The sequence below is a fragment of the Erythrolamprus reginae genome, chromosome 2 (assembly GCF_031021105.1).
Source record: "Erythrolamprus reginae isolate rEryReg1 chromosome 2, rEryReg1.hap1, whole genome shotgun sequence".
Taxonomy (NCBI): domain Eukaryota; kingdom Metazoa; phylum Chordata; class Lepidosauria; order Squamata; family Dipsadidae; genus Erythrolamprus; species Erythrolamprus reginae.
The window spans coordinates 221,508,695-221,523,435 of record NC_091951.1 but is presented as its reverse complement, the minus strand read 5'-3'; the positions used below and the strand labels follow the sequence as shown (position 1 = coordinate 221,523,435).

Sequence of the window (14,741 nt, the reverse complement as noted above, 5' to 3'; positions counted from 1 at the left end):
ACCCTGCCTTCATTTATGCCCTCATCTTAGTTTTGATTGTTTCCAACCCATCGCAGCAGATTTGCACCTGCATTCAGTCATTACATACAAATTTCTTTCATGCACATTTTTTATGCAGGCGAAGTCCAGCTGATCTAATTTGAATGTCAACTCCAGAATGCCCAATTTGGTCCAGTTTGCTTCAAGGGTAATGTAACATAATTTAATGGCCAGATTCAGATTCAGGGAAAAAAACCTCTCCATTCTTACATTAGCAGGAAATAAGGTCTTCCATATACTGGTAAGTAAAAAAAACATACAGCTGAACCTTTATTCTTATCCAAAAGAATGAATTTTCTGTTAAGACTTCTTGATGAGATAAAGTATGCAGGGGATTTGAGGCTATGTACCTTTAAAATCTGATTTTTAAGAAAAACAAAATATGCCTGACTGTTCATTCTTTGGAGACAGATGTGCTGAATAGATTTTGAAGAGATATAAATGATGATGATGCTCCTTTCAGAATCTAGTGGAGCAGATTGTTGGGGGTTGAGGAAGAAATGAGTTACAGCAGTGGCTCACTTGTCTTTTCCAAAAATAAATTGGTAGCTAGACCAGGTCAATTAGCTAACACAGCTCATAAAACATGATTGTGGACGGTTCCCGGAGCTGTTCTGTTTCTGCCTACACAGAGAGTAGCAAAAATCTGTTTACAGTTCTGTGAATTATATTAGCGTGCCTCAGTCAGAAATCCATGAGCTTTGCCTTTTGAAAGTGATTGTACACTTCTTTAGCTTCAGCTGCACAAATACTATACTAGCAGGAGCTGTTCAGAATAATAACAATTATGTCAATAGAGGTCAGGCAGTGACTACGTTTTCTAAATCTATAATAGCATACACATAGTACCATACAGTTTTCACAGGTTATATTGTGTAAATCTTAAACTTTACATTTCCAATTGAAGTGTCCTTATTTTCCCCAAACCAACTTTTTTAAAAATGACAAAATTTGCACCCTGTTTGAAACATATTCATATTCAGCAAGAAAAAACTGTCACTTCAATGTAATTCAAATTGTTCTTTCTCATTACTGAAACGCAGGGGGAAGAACTGTGCATTTGAGTAAAACACAAACTCTTCCAGCCTTTATGAAGCAAATACTGGATACTCCAGGGACTTAGTTTTGCAACAACAGCAGCAGTGTTAAAACCATAGCTTGCACGGGCAGTTACACCCCTAGTAATAAAAATGAGTTGTCTGGTAAATTAAAGAGCAGAAACCTGACCCCTTGTCATTTTACAGTTCTAGACCTTTAAATTCTTTGCCAGGAAAAATAAGTCTCAGAATGTAATTGGCTTCTGAGTAGACATTTATAAGTTTGTGTTTGATGAAGCCTGCTGTCTTCCCAAAAATATTCAGAAAATCACCCAGAGCCTAGCTTAGCAGGATTTGCTTCTGAGTAATATGCAGAAGATCTGGCTAGAAAGCTTCAGTAATAAGCCTCTTTATAAGAACCACTAAATTCAGCTCTTAATAAGCAGACTAAAAATTGTGCTTCCTTGCTTTTTTTCCTTCAAGGATATTATGTTTCCAAATGAAATATAAACCTTTTTTTCAACCAAGTGAGCCTAAGGAATGTGTTACAGTAGTGAGTGTCCAAGGCAAAGAAAGCACCATTCAGATCCTGGAGTATTTTGTAGGTTTTCTCCTGGTCTTTATTCAACAAATTGGGGAAAGGGAGCGAAATATATGTGGCAAACCTAGAGAGAATATTAATTCTTATATTTGCACTAAATCTGTCCAAAAAGGTTTTTATAAAATAAAAGAATTAGAGGTCACCTAGTCCAACCTCCCTGCTCAAACAGGAGACCCTATACATTTCAGACAAATGGCTGTCCACACTCTTCTTAAAAGCCTCTAGTGATGGGGCATCCATAACTTCTGAAGGTAAGGCAGCTGTTCCACAAATATTATCTATCTATCTATCTATCTATCTATCTATCTATCTATCTATCTATCTATCTATCTATCATCTATCTATCTATTAGATTTGCATGCTGCCCTTCTCCGAAGACTTGGGCGGTTCACAAGTATTGTTCTCACTGTCAGAAAATTTGTCCTTAATTCTAGGTTGCTTCTCTCTTTGATTAGTTCCCATTCATTGTTTCTTGAAATGCCTTCTGGTGCTTTGGAAAATAGGTTGACCTGCTCTTCTTTGGGGCAGTCCTTCAATTATTGGAACATTGCTATAGTCATCTCTAATTCCTTTTTTTTTTTTTTACTAAACTAGACATACCCAATTCCCTGCAACTGTTCTTCATATGTTTCAGCCTCCAGTTCCTTAATGATCTTTGCTGCTCTTCTCTGCTCCAGAGTCTCAACCTCTTTTTTATATTTTGGTGACCAAAACTATATGTGGTACTACAAGTGTGGTCTTACTAAGGCTTTGTAAAGTGGCACTAATATTTATTTATTTCTTTAATTCGACTTCTATGCTGCCCAGTCCCGAAGGACCCAGGGCGGCTTACAACAACAAAATAAATACAAAACGATAAAAAGAAGTCAAATTTAAGATCTAGAAAATTATAAACCCTTATTAAAACCCCATAAATTAACCAATCACAACAACATACATACTAAACATTCATACAATTTGGCCATGATAGTTGTTAATTCATGCCCACCCAGGCCTGCTGGCAAAGGCAGGTTTTAGTGGCCTTGCAGAAGGCCAGTCGGGTGGGAGCAGTACGGACACTGGGGGGTGGGGGGCAGTTGATTCCATAGAGCCAGGGCAGCAACAGAGAAGGCTCTCCCTCATGGCCCCACCAACCTGCATAGTTGACGGGATCTGGAAGAGGCCAACTCTGTGTGCTCTTATTGGTCATAATATTCCATATGAACTTGATTCTATCCCTTCTTAATACTAATTGTCGACAAGATTTTTGTTGTAGTAGTCAGCACACAGATTTCTTTATAGGGAAAAAGATATTCTGTTGACAAAATCCTGTGTATGAAATGCCAATCCCAATTTTTGCATTTTGAAATCAATAAGACATCATCTATGTCTGTTTCAGTGACTTCCTGTTTGACAGTGATTCTCATGTTCATGTGTTATAAAACTATGAATGTCAACATAAGCACCAAGTACTTTTCTTGCTCTATATTATCTAATTCCAGAAGTTTGTCTAACATCCTCCCAAAGATTAACTAATCATGGTAAAAGGATACTCAGTATGAATTAACAGGCAGTGCGGCAAGAATTTAATTTTTTTTCTTTGCAACCTAATTTATGCCCCCCTTTTTCACCTCATTTCCTTCAACACCACTTTCACACATCCACTTCACATGCACATAGGCATGGTTCATATGATATAAACACATGTAATTCATATAAACAAATAACATAGCCACATGGCTCAGATAAACACATATGAAGGTAAAAATGATAATGGTCAGGAGGATGCAAAGAAAGATCAGAAGTCAAGATGGCACTGGCAGCAGAGTACTTGAAGCCCTGCCCCATTTGAATGTTCAATACAAAAAAATACATAAAGAGGCGAGGCTAATGTGACCAATCACTTTGATTTTCTTGACTTCTTGCCATGGATGTTGTTCTTGATAGTAATGCTACTACTATAGCAGAGCAGTGATGCTGAGGAAGGATATTTGACCACAGCATGTGGGAATCTCACTGCTCTTCATTGCAGGAAAAACCCATGCAAGAGTTCTGCTGAATTGTCTGGTCACTCACCTGCAGCTGTTGGGTACACTGCAGAGTCACAGTGTGACTTCTGAAGAAGTAGTGGAACTATTGACAATGTTTTTGCTGCATGCCAACTTTCAGAGAAATGTCAGAATGTATTTTGAAAGGTTGTGTAACGTTTGGAAAGCTGGTCAGAGATATATATCATGGGAATTATGGGGTCTGCTGACACTTGGGAAGTCACCAAGAATGCCTGTTCTTCTTAAGATTCTAAAAAATGATTCACTACAACATTGCGGGTAGGATCCATAGGATGATTTTGTAACAAAAATGCAACAGCTAAGGAAGCCAGCACAAAATTTATTTTCAATCAATCTTATTGTAAACCTCTACTTTCAAAACCAAAGGATGTACAGTCTCTCTGTGTGGAAGACAGGTGATGCTGTATTTGTAAAAAATAATAATTCATGTATTTTTGTGTGTACAGAATCAATCAGAATGTTGTTGGGTTTTTTTTTAAGACAAAGGGTTACAGTCTTTAGTATCCCATCCTATGGTGAGGACTTGAATGCCAATGCCAGTGTCAGGAAGACAGGAGGTATCATCTGCTCTTGTTTTCATCTCCTTATATTTATACCTGCCTATTCCCCAGCTTATTTACATGTGCTACAAAGAAGTGAGCAGATGAGATGATTAGAATGAGGTTGAGGATGAAATGCTATCTTAATGTCCTGCCACCATTCCTCTTGAAATTTGTTTTCCTTTGAACAAATGGTGAAAAAAGTAAGATTCTACATTTAGGCTAGAAAAACAAAATGCACAGGTACAGTATATGTGGTACATTGCTCAACAATAGTAACTGTGAGAGGGCTCTTGGAGTCCTAGTGGACAATCATTTAAATATGAGCCACCAGTGTGTAGTAGCTGCCAAAGAAGCCAACACAGTTCTGGGCTGCATTAATAGAGGGATAGAATCAAGATCACAGGAAGTGTTAATACCTTGGTTATAAGGCCTTGGTAAGACCACACTTGGAATACTGCATTCAGTTTTGGTCACCACGATGCAAAAAGAATGTTGAAAAAGGATGTTGAGACAATTCCAAGACTAGCTGCACCTGTACAAACCAACAAATGAAGCAACCCAAAGCTTCAAACAGAATCATGGTACAATTTTGTACAACAGTAAGCAGAAAAAAACCACTTCCCTATTAATTCTGACTTTAACCCAGTGATGGGCTACCAAAATTTTTACTACCACACTGTGGGCGTGGCTTATGCATTTTGTTTCAACATCTTTCAGCGCAAATTGGGTGCTCTGGGGTGGAGCTCCATTTTCACTATCCCACTGCGTTGCCCCTGTCTGGGCAGTAGCCCATCTACTATATAAATGTATGTACACACACGTACGCACAGCTCTTCTAAAATTATACACATTCAACCTCATTTACTGTGATAGGAAAAACATACCCATATCGCAGAAAGGAAAAAAAGAAAAAAAATATCAAAATTTTGCTTCTGGTACAGCGTACATGACCGTACCCGTAGGAGCCCACCAGTGCTTTAACCATAACAGCTGTCTGGCAATTGCCTTGGAGTTTTAATAGAATTTTAAATTGACAAATATCTGCTTCCCCTTTCAAAATTTAGTTGTTCCCCAGAATTTCTGCACTCTATGAACAAATATTCAGGGGAAGTATGAAAGGTAGACAAATTAAAAAGAATGGAATAACTTTAATTCCTACAACAGAAAAGGTAGATATCTTTAAGAATTATCTTTAATAATAGCATGACAATACACAAATTACCTCTTCATCTGTCAGTTTACTAAAGCCTTACAAACAGTAACAGCACATTGGGGACACGTTTTAGTTTAATCAGTGCTACTTGATTATACCAGAAAGGTAGTTCATTCATGGGAAGAGCTGGAGCCATTCTCCCCTTCTAGATTTCCTGCAATTTATTGTCACCTGTGCCAGACATAAGCTGTGCCTTGGTGAACAAGAGGGCTTAATACAACGATCCCAACTAAAGTTAATGTTCTTCAGTAATAAAACTATCATTCTGTTTAAGATTTGTTTTCAGACAGTTTTTGCCAAAGTTTGAAGGCATGAGTATTACTGTCAGCCCTTCAAGATAGATCAGAAACTGAAGTCATGCATGCCAATACTATTTTTATTTCTAAGGTTATAATAATAGAATCTTGCAGAAGTCAGAATGTGCCTCCCCCTCCCTCTATTTCTTTCTAAGAATTAAGGAGAGACTTTCTGAGATGTTTCCTCAGGTTACAGTTCTAGCCCGAATTCAGATTTCTTGTACCTGAGTGTTGTCTTGGTTGCAGCAATTCCTCTGTCCCTCAAGGTTATTCCTTCTGCCTTTTACAATTACCAGTAATGGTTATCATTTTAGCTCCGAACCATTGAACCTATAAAATTTGAAGAAATTTGATTCATATATCATGATAGTTTTACAACACAAAGTCTCTTCACCCACTTTTTTTGACCTGATCTTTCAGGTCAATGTTTGGCTGGGGAGGAATGTATGCAGGCAGTCATCCCCCAATCATTTAATAGGGTTAATCCTGGTGAATTTATATCCTGTATCACTGGAAGGCAGACATGTCTAGACAGAAATTCAACAAATCTATATTTGTCCACAGTTATGCCTTGCAGAAATACCTAAACGATATATGGGATATTATCTTTTAGGCCGTCTTAATCCTGATGTCGTAATCCCCTCTGATCCTGGAAGAACTGTACAATTTTCTGAAATTTGGGGGAGCAACATTTTCCAGCTTAGGGTGTGAGATGAAACAATTACTCTTCTGGGAGCTGATGGAGTGTTAATAGAATCAAACTTTTTCTATGTAGCACACATACAGTATGGTCTTTATTTGCAAATCAGCATCTATTGCTAACACAGCATATATCACCACTTTTTTCCCCTCACCAAGAGAAAATAAATACAATGGTGCTTTCCCAGGAGATCTCACAATGTAGGGATATTGAAAAAAACCAACAAGTTGAAAGTATTAATGTTATCAATGTAACACTGTCAAAATGCCAAGTACTTGACAATTTTTTTTTCATTTATCCTATCCTGACAATAATCCTTTGGTACTTAAACTCAGGGCATATTCATCTCACGCTTGTTTCCCACTGAAGTATAGAGATTGATTTCAAAATAATTGTGTACTGCTTCATCATTTGTGTAACTCAGTGTTCCCTTTCCACATTGGACTAGATGAAACAGAATGTATTTCTATAACTCTGGAGGTGTGGGATGTACAGTGATCCCCCGTTTATTGCGTCCCCAACCATTGCGAACATGGTACTTCGCGATTTTTGAGCAATTGCTACCATCTCGATCGTTGCGAAACGCTTTACATGGTACTTCGCGATTTTTGAGCAATTGCTACCATCTCGATCGTTGCGAAACGCTTTACAGGCTACATCGCGATTTTTCAAAAAAAAAAAAAAGTTAAAAATACAGTACTTGCCCGGTTTTTCCCGCCCAAACTGACCAAACTGACGTGTGGCATTGCTGGTTGGCCGAAATCTCGGCCAATCAGCTTTGCCATTGCAATGGCAATGGTGATACAGCAAAATTTCAGCCAATCACCATTGTCATTGCTGATGGGCAGAAATCTCGGCCAATCAGTGCTTTGCTTTGCTTTCCTTTGCAACTTGCAACTTGTGCAGCCGTTTCTGTCTTGGAACTTTGTGAGCTGTTGGTCGGAGCTGTTTCTTGCATTGGAGCTCTGTCTTGGATCTGTTTCTTCGATCTCTTGCTTGGAGCTCTTTCTTGGATCTGTTTCTTCGATCTCTTGCTTGGAGCTCTTTCTTGGATCTGTTTCTTCGATCTCTTGCTTGGAGCTCTTTCTTGGATCTGTTTCTTCGATCTCTTGCTTGGAGCTCTTTCTTGGATCTGTTTCTTCGATCTCTTGCTTGGAGCTCTTTTGTGAAGACTTCGTGGAAGATGGCACCTAAACGTTCCATGCGGAGTGGAGCCGGCGATGCTAAAAAGACCCGGAAGATGCTGACAATTAAGGAAAAGATTGAACTTTTGGACATGCTGAAAGCGGGACATTCTAATGTAGAGGTTGGTCGGCATTATGGGATCAACGAATCGACTGTGCGATACATTAGGAAAGAGGAGAAGAAGATAAGGCAAAGTTCTCTGATATCATTCAACAAGGGTGCAAAAAGAATAGTGACGCCTAGAAACAAACGGCTTATGAAGATGGAAGCTGCTTTGTCTGTGTGGGTACAAGACTGCCGCAAAAAGAGCATTGCTTTGGATACCAACACTATAAGAACCAAGGCACAACAATTGTACAACCGTCTTGAAGACACAGAAGGAGGCGATGCAGATGAGGGAAACGCAGGTAAGGGCTGAGGTTTTTTATTCTGTCATTACATACTGTATTTAAGTGTTAAGTGTTAAGGGTGGAAGGATGGATGGATGGAAGGAGGGAGTGATGGATGGAGGGAGGGAGGGAGAGAAGGGAGGGAGGGAGAGAAGGAGGGAGTGATGGAAGGAGGGATGGATGGATGGAGAGAGGGAGGGATGTTAGGAGGGAGGGAGAGAAAGGAGGGAGGGAGGGAGAGAAGGGAAGGAGGGAGGGAGGGAGAGAAGGAGGGAGTGATGGAAGGATGGATGGAGGGAGGGATGTTAGGAGGGAGGGAGAGAAGGGAGGGAGGGAGAGAAGGGAAGGAGGGAGGGAGGGAGAGAAGGAGGGAGTGATGGAAGGATGGATGGATGGAGGGAGGGAGGGATGTTAGGAGGGAGGGAGAGAAGGGAGGGAGAGAAGGAGGGAGTGATGGAAGGATGGATGGATGGAGGGAGGGAGGGATGTTAGGAGGGAGGGAGGGAGAGAAGGAGGGAGTGATGGAAGGATGGAGGGAGGGAGGGAGGGATTTTAGGAGGGAGGGAGAGAAAGGAGGGAGGGAGAGAAGGGAAGGAGGGAGGGAGGGAGAGAAGGAGGGAGTGATGGAAGGATGGATGGATGGAGGGAGGGAGGGAGGGATGTTAGGAGGGAGGGAGGGAGAGAAGGGAGGGAGGGATGGAAAGACTGTATGCTTTCATTCAAGTCACTTCTCTCTCCCTTTCCTGTCATTCTCTGTAGATGACTCTGAAGACCCCCAGCCATCAACATCTTCTGCTTCTTCAGCCCCAGCCACATTCACAGCAAGCAAAGGGTGGTTTGACAGATTTCAACGGCGCTATGGCCTGAAGAGTGTGTCATTGCATGGAGAAGCTGCCTCAGCAGATACAGGTGCAGCTGAAAACTTTGTCCGGCACACCTTTAGAGATCTAATTGCAGAAGGGGACTACCATCCAGAACAGGTGTTCAACATGGATGAAACAGGCCTGTTCTGGAAGAGGATGCCTTCATGGACTTTCTTGATGCAAGATGAAGCCAAAGCCCCTGGCTTTAAGGCCATGAAAGATAGAGTGACTTTGGTCATGTGTGGGAATGCAGCAGGCTTTTTGCTGAAGCCAGGGCTAATTTATAAGTCACAAAATCCAAGAGCCCTCAAGAACAGAAATAAGAATGCATTGCCAGTGTACTGGATGCATAATCCTAAAGCATGGATTACAAAACCCCTCACGCGGGACTGGTTTCATCACTGCTTCATCCCACAGGTGCAGGTTTATTTGGCTGCCAAAGGACTAGATTTCAAAGTGCTTCTCCTAATGGACAATGCCGGAGGCCATGATGATCTGGCACATGAACATGATGGGGTGCAAGTCGAATTCTTGCCACCAAACACCACATCGCTTATCCAGCCGATGGATCAAGGTATTATCCGCGCATTTAAGGCACTGTACACGCGCAATTCTCTTGGAAGCATTGTGGAAGCAATGGAAGCTGATCAAAACTTCACATTGAAGGCCTACTGGCGTCAGTACACAATTGCATCTTGTCTGAAGAACATTCAGAGTGCCTTAGTGGATATGAAGTCACAGACAATGAATGCCTGCTGGAGGAAATTGTGGCCAGAAGTGGTGCATGATCACAGGGGATTTGCTCCCGAAGAAATCCAAGATGCTGCAGTCCAGAAGTCTGTGAAGCTGGCACAGGCACTGGGTGGAGAAGGCTTCGTTGACATGACACCAGCGGAAGTCAATGGTTTGATAGATGAGCATGGCCTACCGCTGACAGACAAAGATCTGGAGGAGCTGACCAGGTCAGCGAGTGAAGAAGAGGAGGGAGCTGTAGAAGCTGAGGAAGAAGAAGATGTTGGCCTAACGCTAGAGCGGCTTGCAGAAATGAACAGAACTGCTGCACATCTGCAACGCATGGCGGAACTTTGGGATCCCAACATGACTCGCTCTATACACTTTAAGGCCTCCCTTGACAACACCATTGCACCATACAGAGCCTTGTTAGCCAAGCAAAAGAAAACGCGCCAACAACTGCCCATAACTATGTTTCTCACAAAAACCAAGAGGTCTGCCACAACATCACCTGCAGCGTCCATTGTAGACATGGTGATAGAAGAAGATCCCGATTTATCCTAGTTATGCTAACCCCCCCCCCAAAAAAATGTAAAAATGTAAATAAATATTTTTATTGTTTCTATCAGGATGACTAAGTGTTATTCAATGTGTACAGTACAGGTTACAGGTTACAGGTAGAGGTACAGTAAGGGGATGGGAAATGGTAATTTGTGGGTTGAAAGTGTTGGGACTGAGTGGCATAGAGAAGAATGAATGAATGACTGAGTGAATGAAATTCAAACACAGGTGAGGGCTAGGGTTTTTTATTCTGTCATTGTTTAAGTGCTTTTTACTAAAGGAAGGAGGGAGGGATGGAAGGAGGACATGAGAGCCAAAAACCATGTTAAAAATGGACTTTAAAATCAAAAGTGGCAGGTTTACTCACTGAGAGCTAGGAACTTGACCAGAAGAAACCATGTTAAAAATGGACTTTAAAATCAAAAGTGGCAGGTTTACTCACTGAGAGCTAGGAACTTGACCAGAAGAAACCATGTTAAAAATGGACTTTAAAATCAAAAGTGGCAGGTTTACTCACTGAGAGCTAGGAACTTGACCAGAAGAAACCATGTTAAAAATGGACTTTAAAATCAAAAGTGGCAGGGTTTACTCACTGAGAGCTAGGAACTTGACCAGAAGAAACCATGTTAAAAATGGACTTTAAAATCAAAAGTGGCAGGTTTACTCACTGAGAGCTAGGAACTTGACCAGAAGAAACCATGTTAAAAATGGACTTTAAAATCAAAAGTGGCAGGTTTTACTCACTGAGAGCTAGGAACTTGACCAGAAGAAACCATGTTAAAAATGGACTTTAAAATCAAAAGTGGCAGGTTTACTCACTGAGAGCTAGGAACTTGACCAGAAGAAACTATGTTAAAAATGGACTTTAAAATCAAAAGTGGCAGGTTTACTCACTGAGAGCTAGGAACTTGACCAGAAGAAACCATGTTAAAAATGGACTTTAAAATCAAAAGTGGCAGGTTTACTCACTGAGAGCTAGGAACTTGACCAGAAGAAACCATGTTAAAAATGGACTTTAAAATCAAAAGTGGCAGGTTTACTCACTGAGAGCTAGGAACTTGACCAGAAGAAACCATGTTAAAAATGGACTTTAAAATCAAAAGTGGCAGGTTTTACTCACTGAGAGCTAGGAACTTGACCAGAAGAAACCATGTTAAAAATGGACTTTAAAATCAAAAGTGGCAGGTTTTACTCACTGAGAGCTAGGAACTTGACCAGAAGAAACCATGTTAAAAATGGACTTTAAAATCAAAAGTGGCAGGTTTACTCACTGAGAGCTAGGAACTTGACCAGAAGAAACCATGTTAAAAATGGACTTTAAAATCAAAAGTGGCAGGTTTACTCACTGAGAGCTAGGAACTTGACCAGAAGAAACCATGTTAAAAATGGACTTTAAAATCAAAAGTGGCAGGTTTACTCACTGAGAGCTAGGAACTTGAGAGCAGGAAAAAACCATGAAAAATAACCATTGCCAGCCTCCGAACTGCCGTCGCCCCACCGTCTGCGCACGCGCGGCCTTAAAATAATTTTAAAAAAAGATCGCGCATGCGCAGACGGTGTTTTTACTTCCGCAGCGCTACTTCGTGAAATTTCGCTCATTGCGGAGGGTCCTGGAACGGAACCCTCGCAATAACCGGGGGATCACTGTATATGTGAACTTTGCATTTCAAGACCTATAAATCTGTCTAGCCCATATTTTTTCTATCTTATTAAGAACTAGACTATGGTCAATTTTGTCAAATGCCTTATTGAAATCTAAGAAAACTATGTCCACAGCATTTCCCTAATCTACCAATTTAGTCATAGTAGTTTATTTTATTTATTTATTTTGTCACGTACGTATTGGTGGTATACAGAGGTATAATAATAATTATATACATGATACCAGTAAAAGAGAAACATTAGGACAGGGGATGGAAAGCACTCTGGTGCACATGCATGCCCCTTACTGACCTCTTAGGAATTGGGTGAAGTCAACAGTTGATAGTCTAAGGCAGTGATGGCGAACCTATGGCATGGGTGCCACAGGTGGCACATGGAGCCATATCTGCTGGCACATGAGCTGTTTCCTAGCTCAGCTCCAATGTGCATGTGTATGCCAGCTAGCTGAATTTTAGTTCACACAGAGGGTCCGGGAGGTCATTTTTGGCTTCCAGAGAGCCTCTGGAGAGATGAAGGAGGGTGTTTTACCCTCCTCCGGCTCCAGGGAAACCTTTGGCGCCAGGAGAGGGCAAAACATGAGCCTACTGGGCCCACCAGAAGTTGGGAAACAGGCCATTTCTGGCCTCCAGACATTGAATTATGGGTGTGGGCATTCATGTATGCACGATAGTGAGCGCCCACGCTCTTTTGGCACCCGAGGAAAAAAAGGTTCACCGTCACTGTTCAAAGGATAAAGTTTTGGGAGTTAAAGAAAGTCAAAGAAAGCAGTAAAGATCATCTGACATGATCTGTTTTAACAAATTCATGTTGGCTTCTAGTGATAGCTTTGCTCCTTTCTAGACACTTACAAATCCAGTGCTTGTTTATCTTTCCCAGGATTTTCTCAGGTATTGATGTCAGACAGATTGGTCTTTCTTGGATCCATTTTTTTTTCTTTTTTTGAAGATTGGAACCACAACAGCTCTTTTCCTCTAGGAGGTTTGGAAGATTATGTTCAGTGGTTCTGATATCATGTCTACTATCTTCTTCAGAACTCTGGTGGGGGGGGGGGAGAGAATTGTACTTTCAGACTTAACACAGATTCTGTCAATGTACTTTTATAATAAAGTGGAGTTAACTCATCTGGTTGTGATCTATGGAATCCTTCTTAAGGTCTAAGTTTGTTAAAGGCAGCTCTCTTAAAGTCTAAGACATTAGTTTGGCCTCTTTCAATTACTTGTGCTTGCATTATATTGAATTCCAGTATAACATGGTCACTTCTCCCACAAAGTTACAGCAATTTAAACTCCTTCTGTTATTTCATCCCAGTAAGAATAATATTCCAGCATTATTTTTATTATTATTTATTAGATTTTTATTATTATTATATAGGAAATTTACAAGATGGCGGTGATGAAGGCTACTTCAGTGAAATGCTCTCAAATGGTTTTTTAAATTTTCTATTCACTGAAAGCATATGCACCAAAAACAAATTCTTTGTGTGTCCAATCACACATGGCCAATAAATAATTCTATATTCCTATCCTATCCTATCCTATTTGACTTAAAATGGGGTTCTCAATATATCCAGCAAGTTCTATTTCCTATCCTTGTTGCTCAAGTTCCTAGGAATTGCACACAGGAATTTTTAAAGAACTTAATAAATGTAATCCACCTGATCTGTGCACACTTGCATAGTCTGGCGATTCAAGTTGTACATATGGAGGTGGATTTGCCTGGAATCTCTGATCAAGCTGGTGACTGTCAGAAATGTTTGAAGTGTTGTATAGCTGGTTTCCATTGTTTACACTGGCTGAAAACACTGGGTGTTATAATCCCAACACAGCTGCAGAGAATGAGACCTGGAAGGCTGACAGCCCTCCCCACCCCCTTCAACACACATGCACACAAACATATTTAATGAAGTAATGCCTGGAAACAGCATATTTTTTTCTTTGGACAATGAATTCCAGGCTTGAGGTCTGTTAATGATAGTTATAGAATTCTGTATATGGGGAGGGTGGGGGCCAAAATGAAATAATGTTTAAGATCCTGAAGGAAAAAAAAATCATTGCGTGTATAAACAGATAGAAGGAAGAGATGAATGAACCTTCACAAAGTTTCTGCTACAGGACCCATGGTTAAAATTTAAAGTTTTTGTTACCAGATTGCATATTTTCACCTGCAGGTGGTTTTTGTTTAGTAGCCACAATTGGGACTGAGAACATGGTCATTATTAAGCAAAGAGATAGCTAATTGAAACCTCCCCCAATGTTTAGTTTTCCTTTGCTTGACAGAGTTTTGTAACTGGTAATATTCATTAAATGAGGCTATTGTCGTGATAGTGGGATGGGTGGCATATAAAAAAATAATAAAATATGAAAACAGCACTGGTCAGTTAATTCCATTTTAACAAGGTAAACAATTTTTGAAATGTGCAACATCTTTGAAAGCATATAATTTGAAGCTATGTTGAGCAAGAATTGGAAGGTCATTGTAACAATTTGCTGCAGTGAACCAATGCCCTACTTTTATCCTTGATAGTCATCCTGTTGTTGCAATATGCTTTGCTTGCCAGGGTCATAAGCAAAGTATTTTTCATGTCCTTATATTAATTAATGATAGAATGGCTAACACAACAGCTCAAAAATCAGGAGACTGAGTTGTAATCCAGTCTCTCTTTCTCTCTCTCTCTTTTCTTCCACTAGAAAGCAGGCAATGGCAAATCACTTCTGAAATCAACTCACCCATGGCACATACACACAACACAACACAACACACACACACACCTTAGTAAACTAATAAATGCCTGGTCTCTAGGGAATTCCAAATTCTTTTTTTCCAGGTATCTTAATAAAAGTTAGGTCAGAGGATGTAACTTTTTACCCAGTGAC

General features: G+C 40.4%; 1 protein-coding gene across 1 annotated transcript; it reads left to right on the top strand.

Moving 5' to 3' along the window:
* Positions 1-7,601: 7,601 nt before the first annotated feature.
* Positions 7,602-12,875, top strand: LOC139163251 (tigger transposable element-derived protein 1-like). Its single transcript, XM_070744203.1, has 3 exons — positions 7,602-8,068; positions 8,810-9,052; positions 12,814-12,875. The coding sequence occupies exons 1-3, from the start codon at positions 7,660-7,662 to the stop codon at positions 12,873-12,875; spliced, it is 714 nt and encodes a 237-aa protein (XP_070600304.1). The 5' UTR covers positions 7,602-7,659.
* The last annotated feature ends 1,866 nt before the right edge of the window (positions 12,876-14,741 follow it).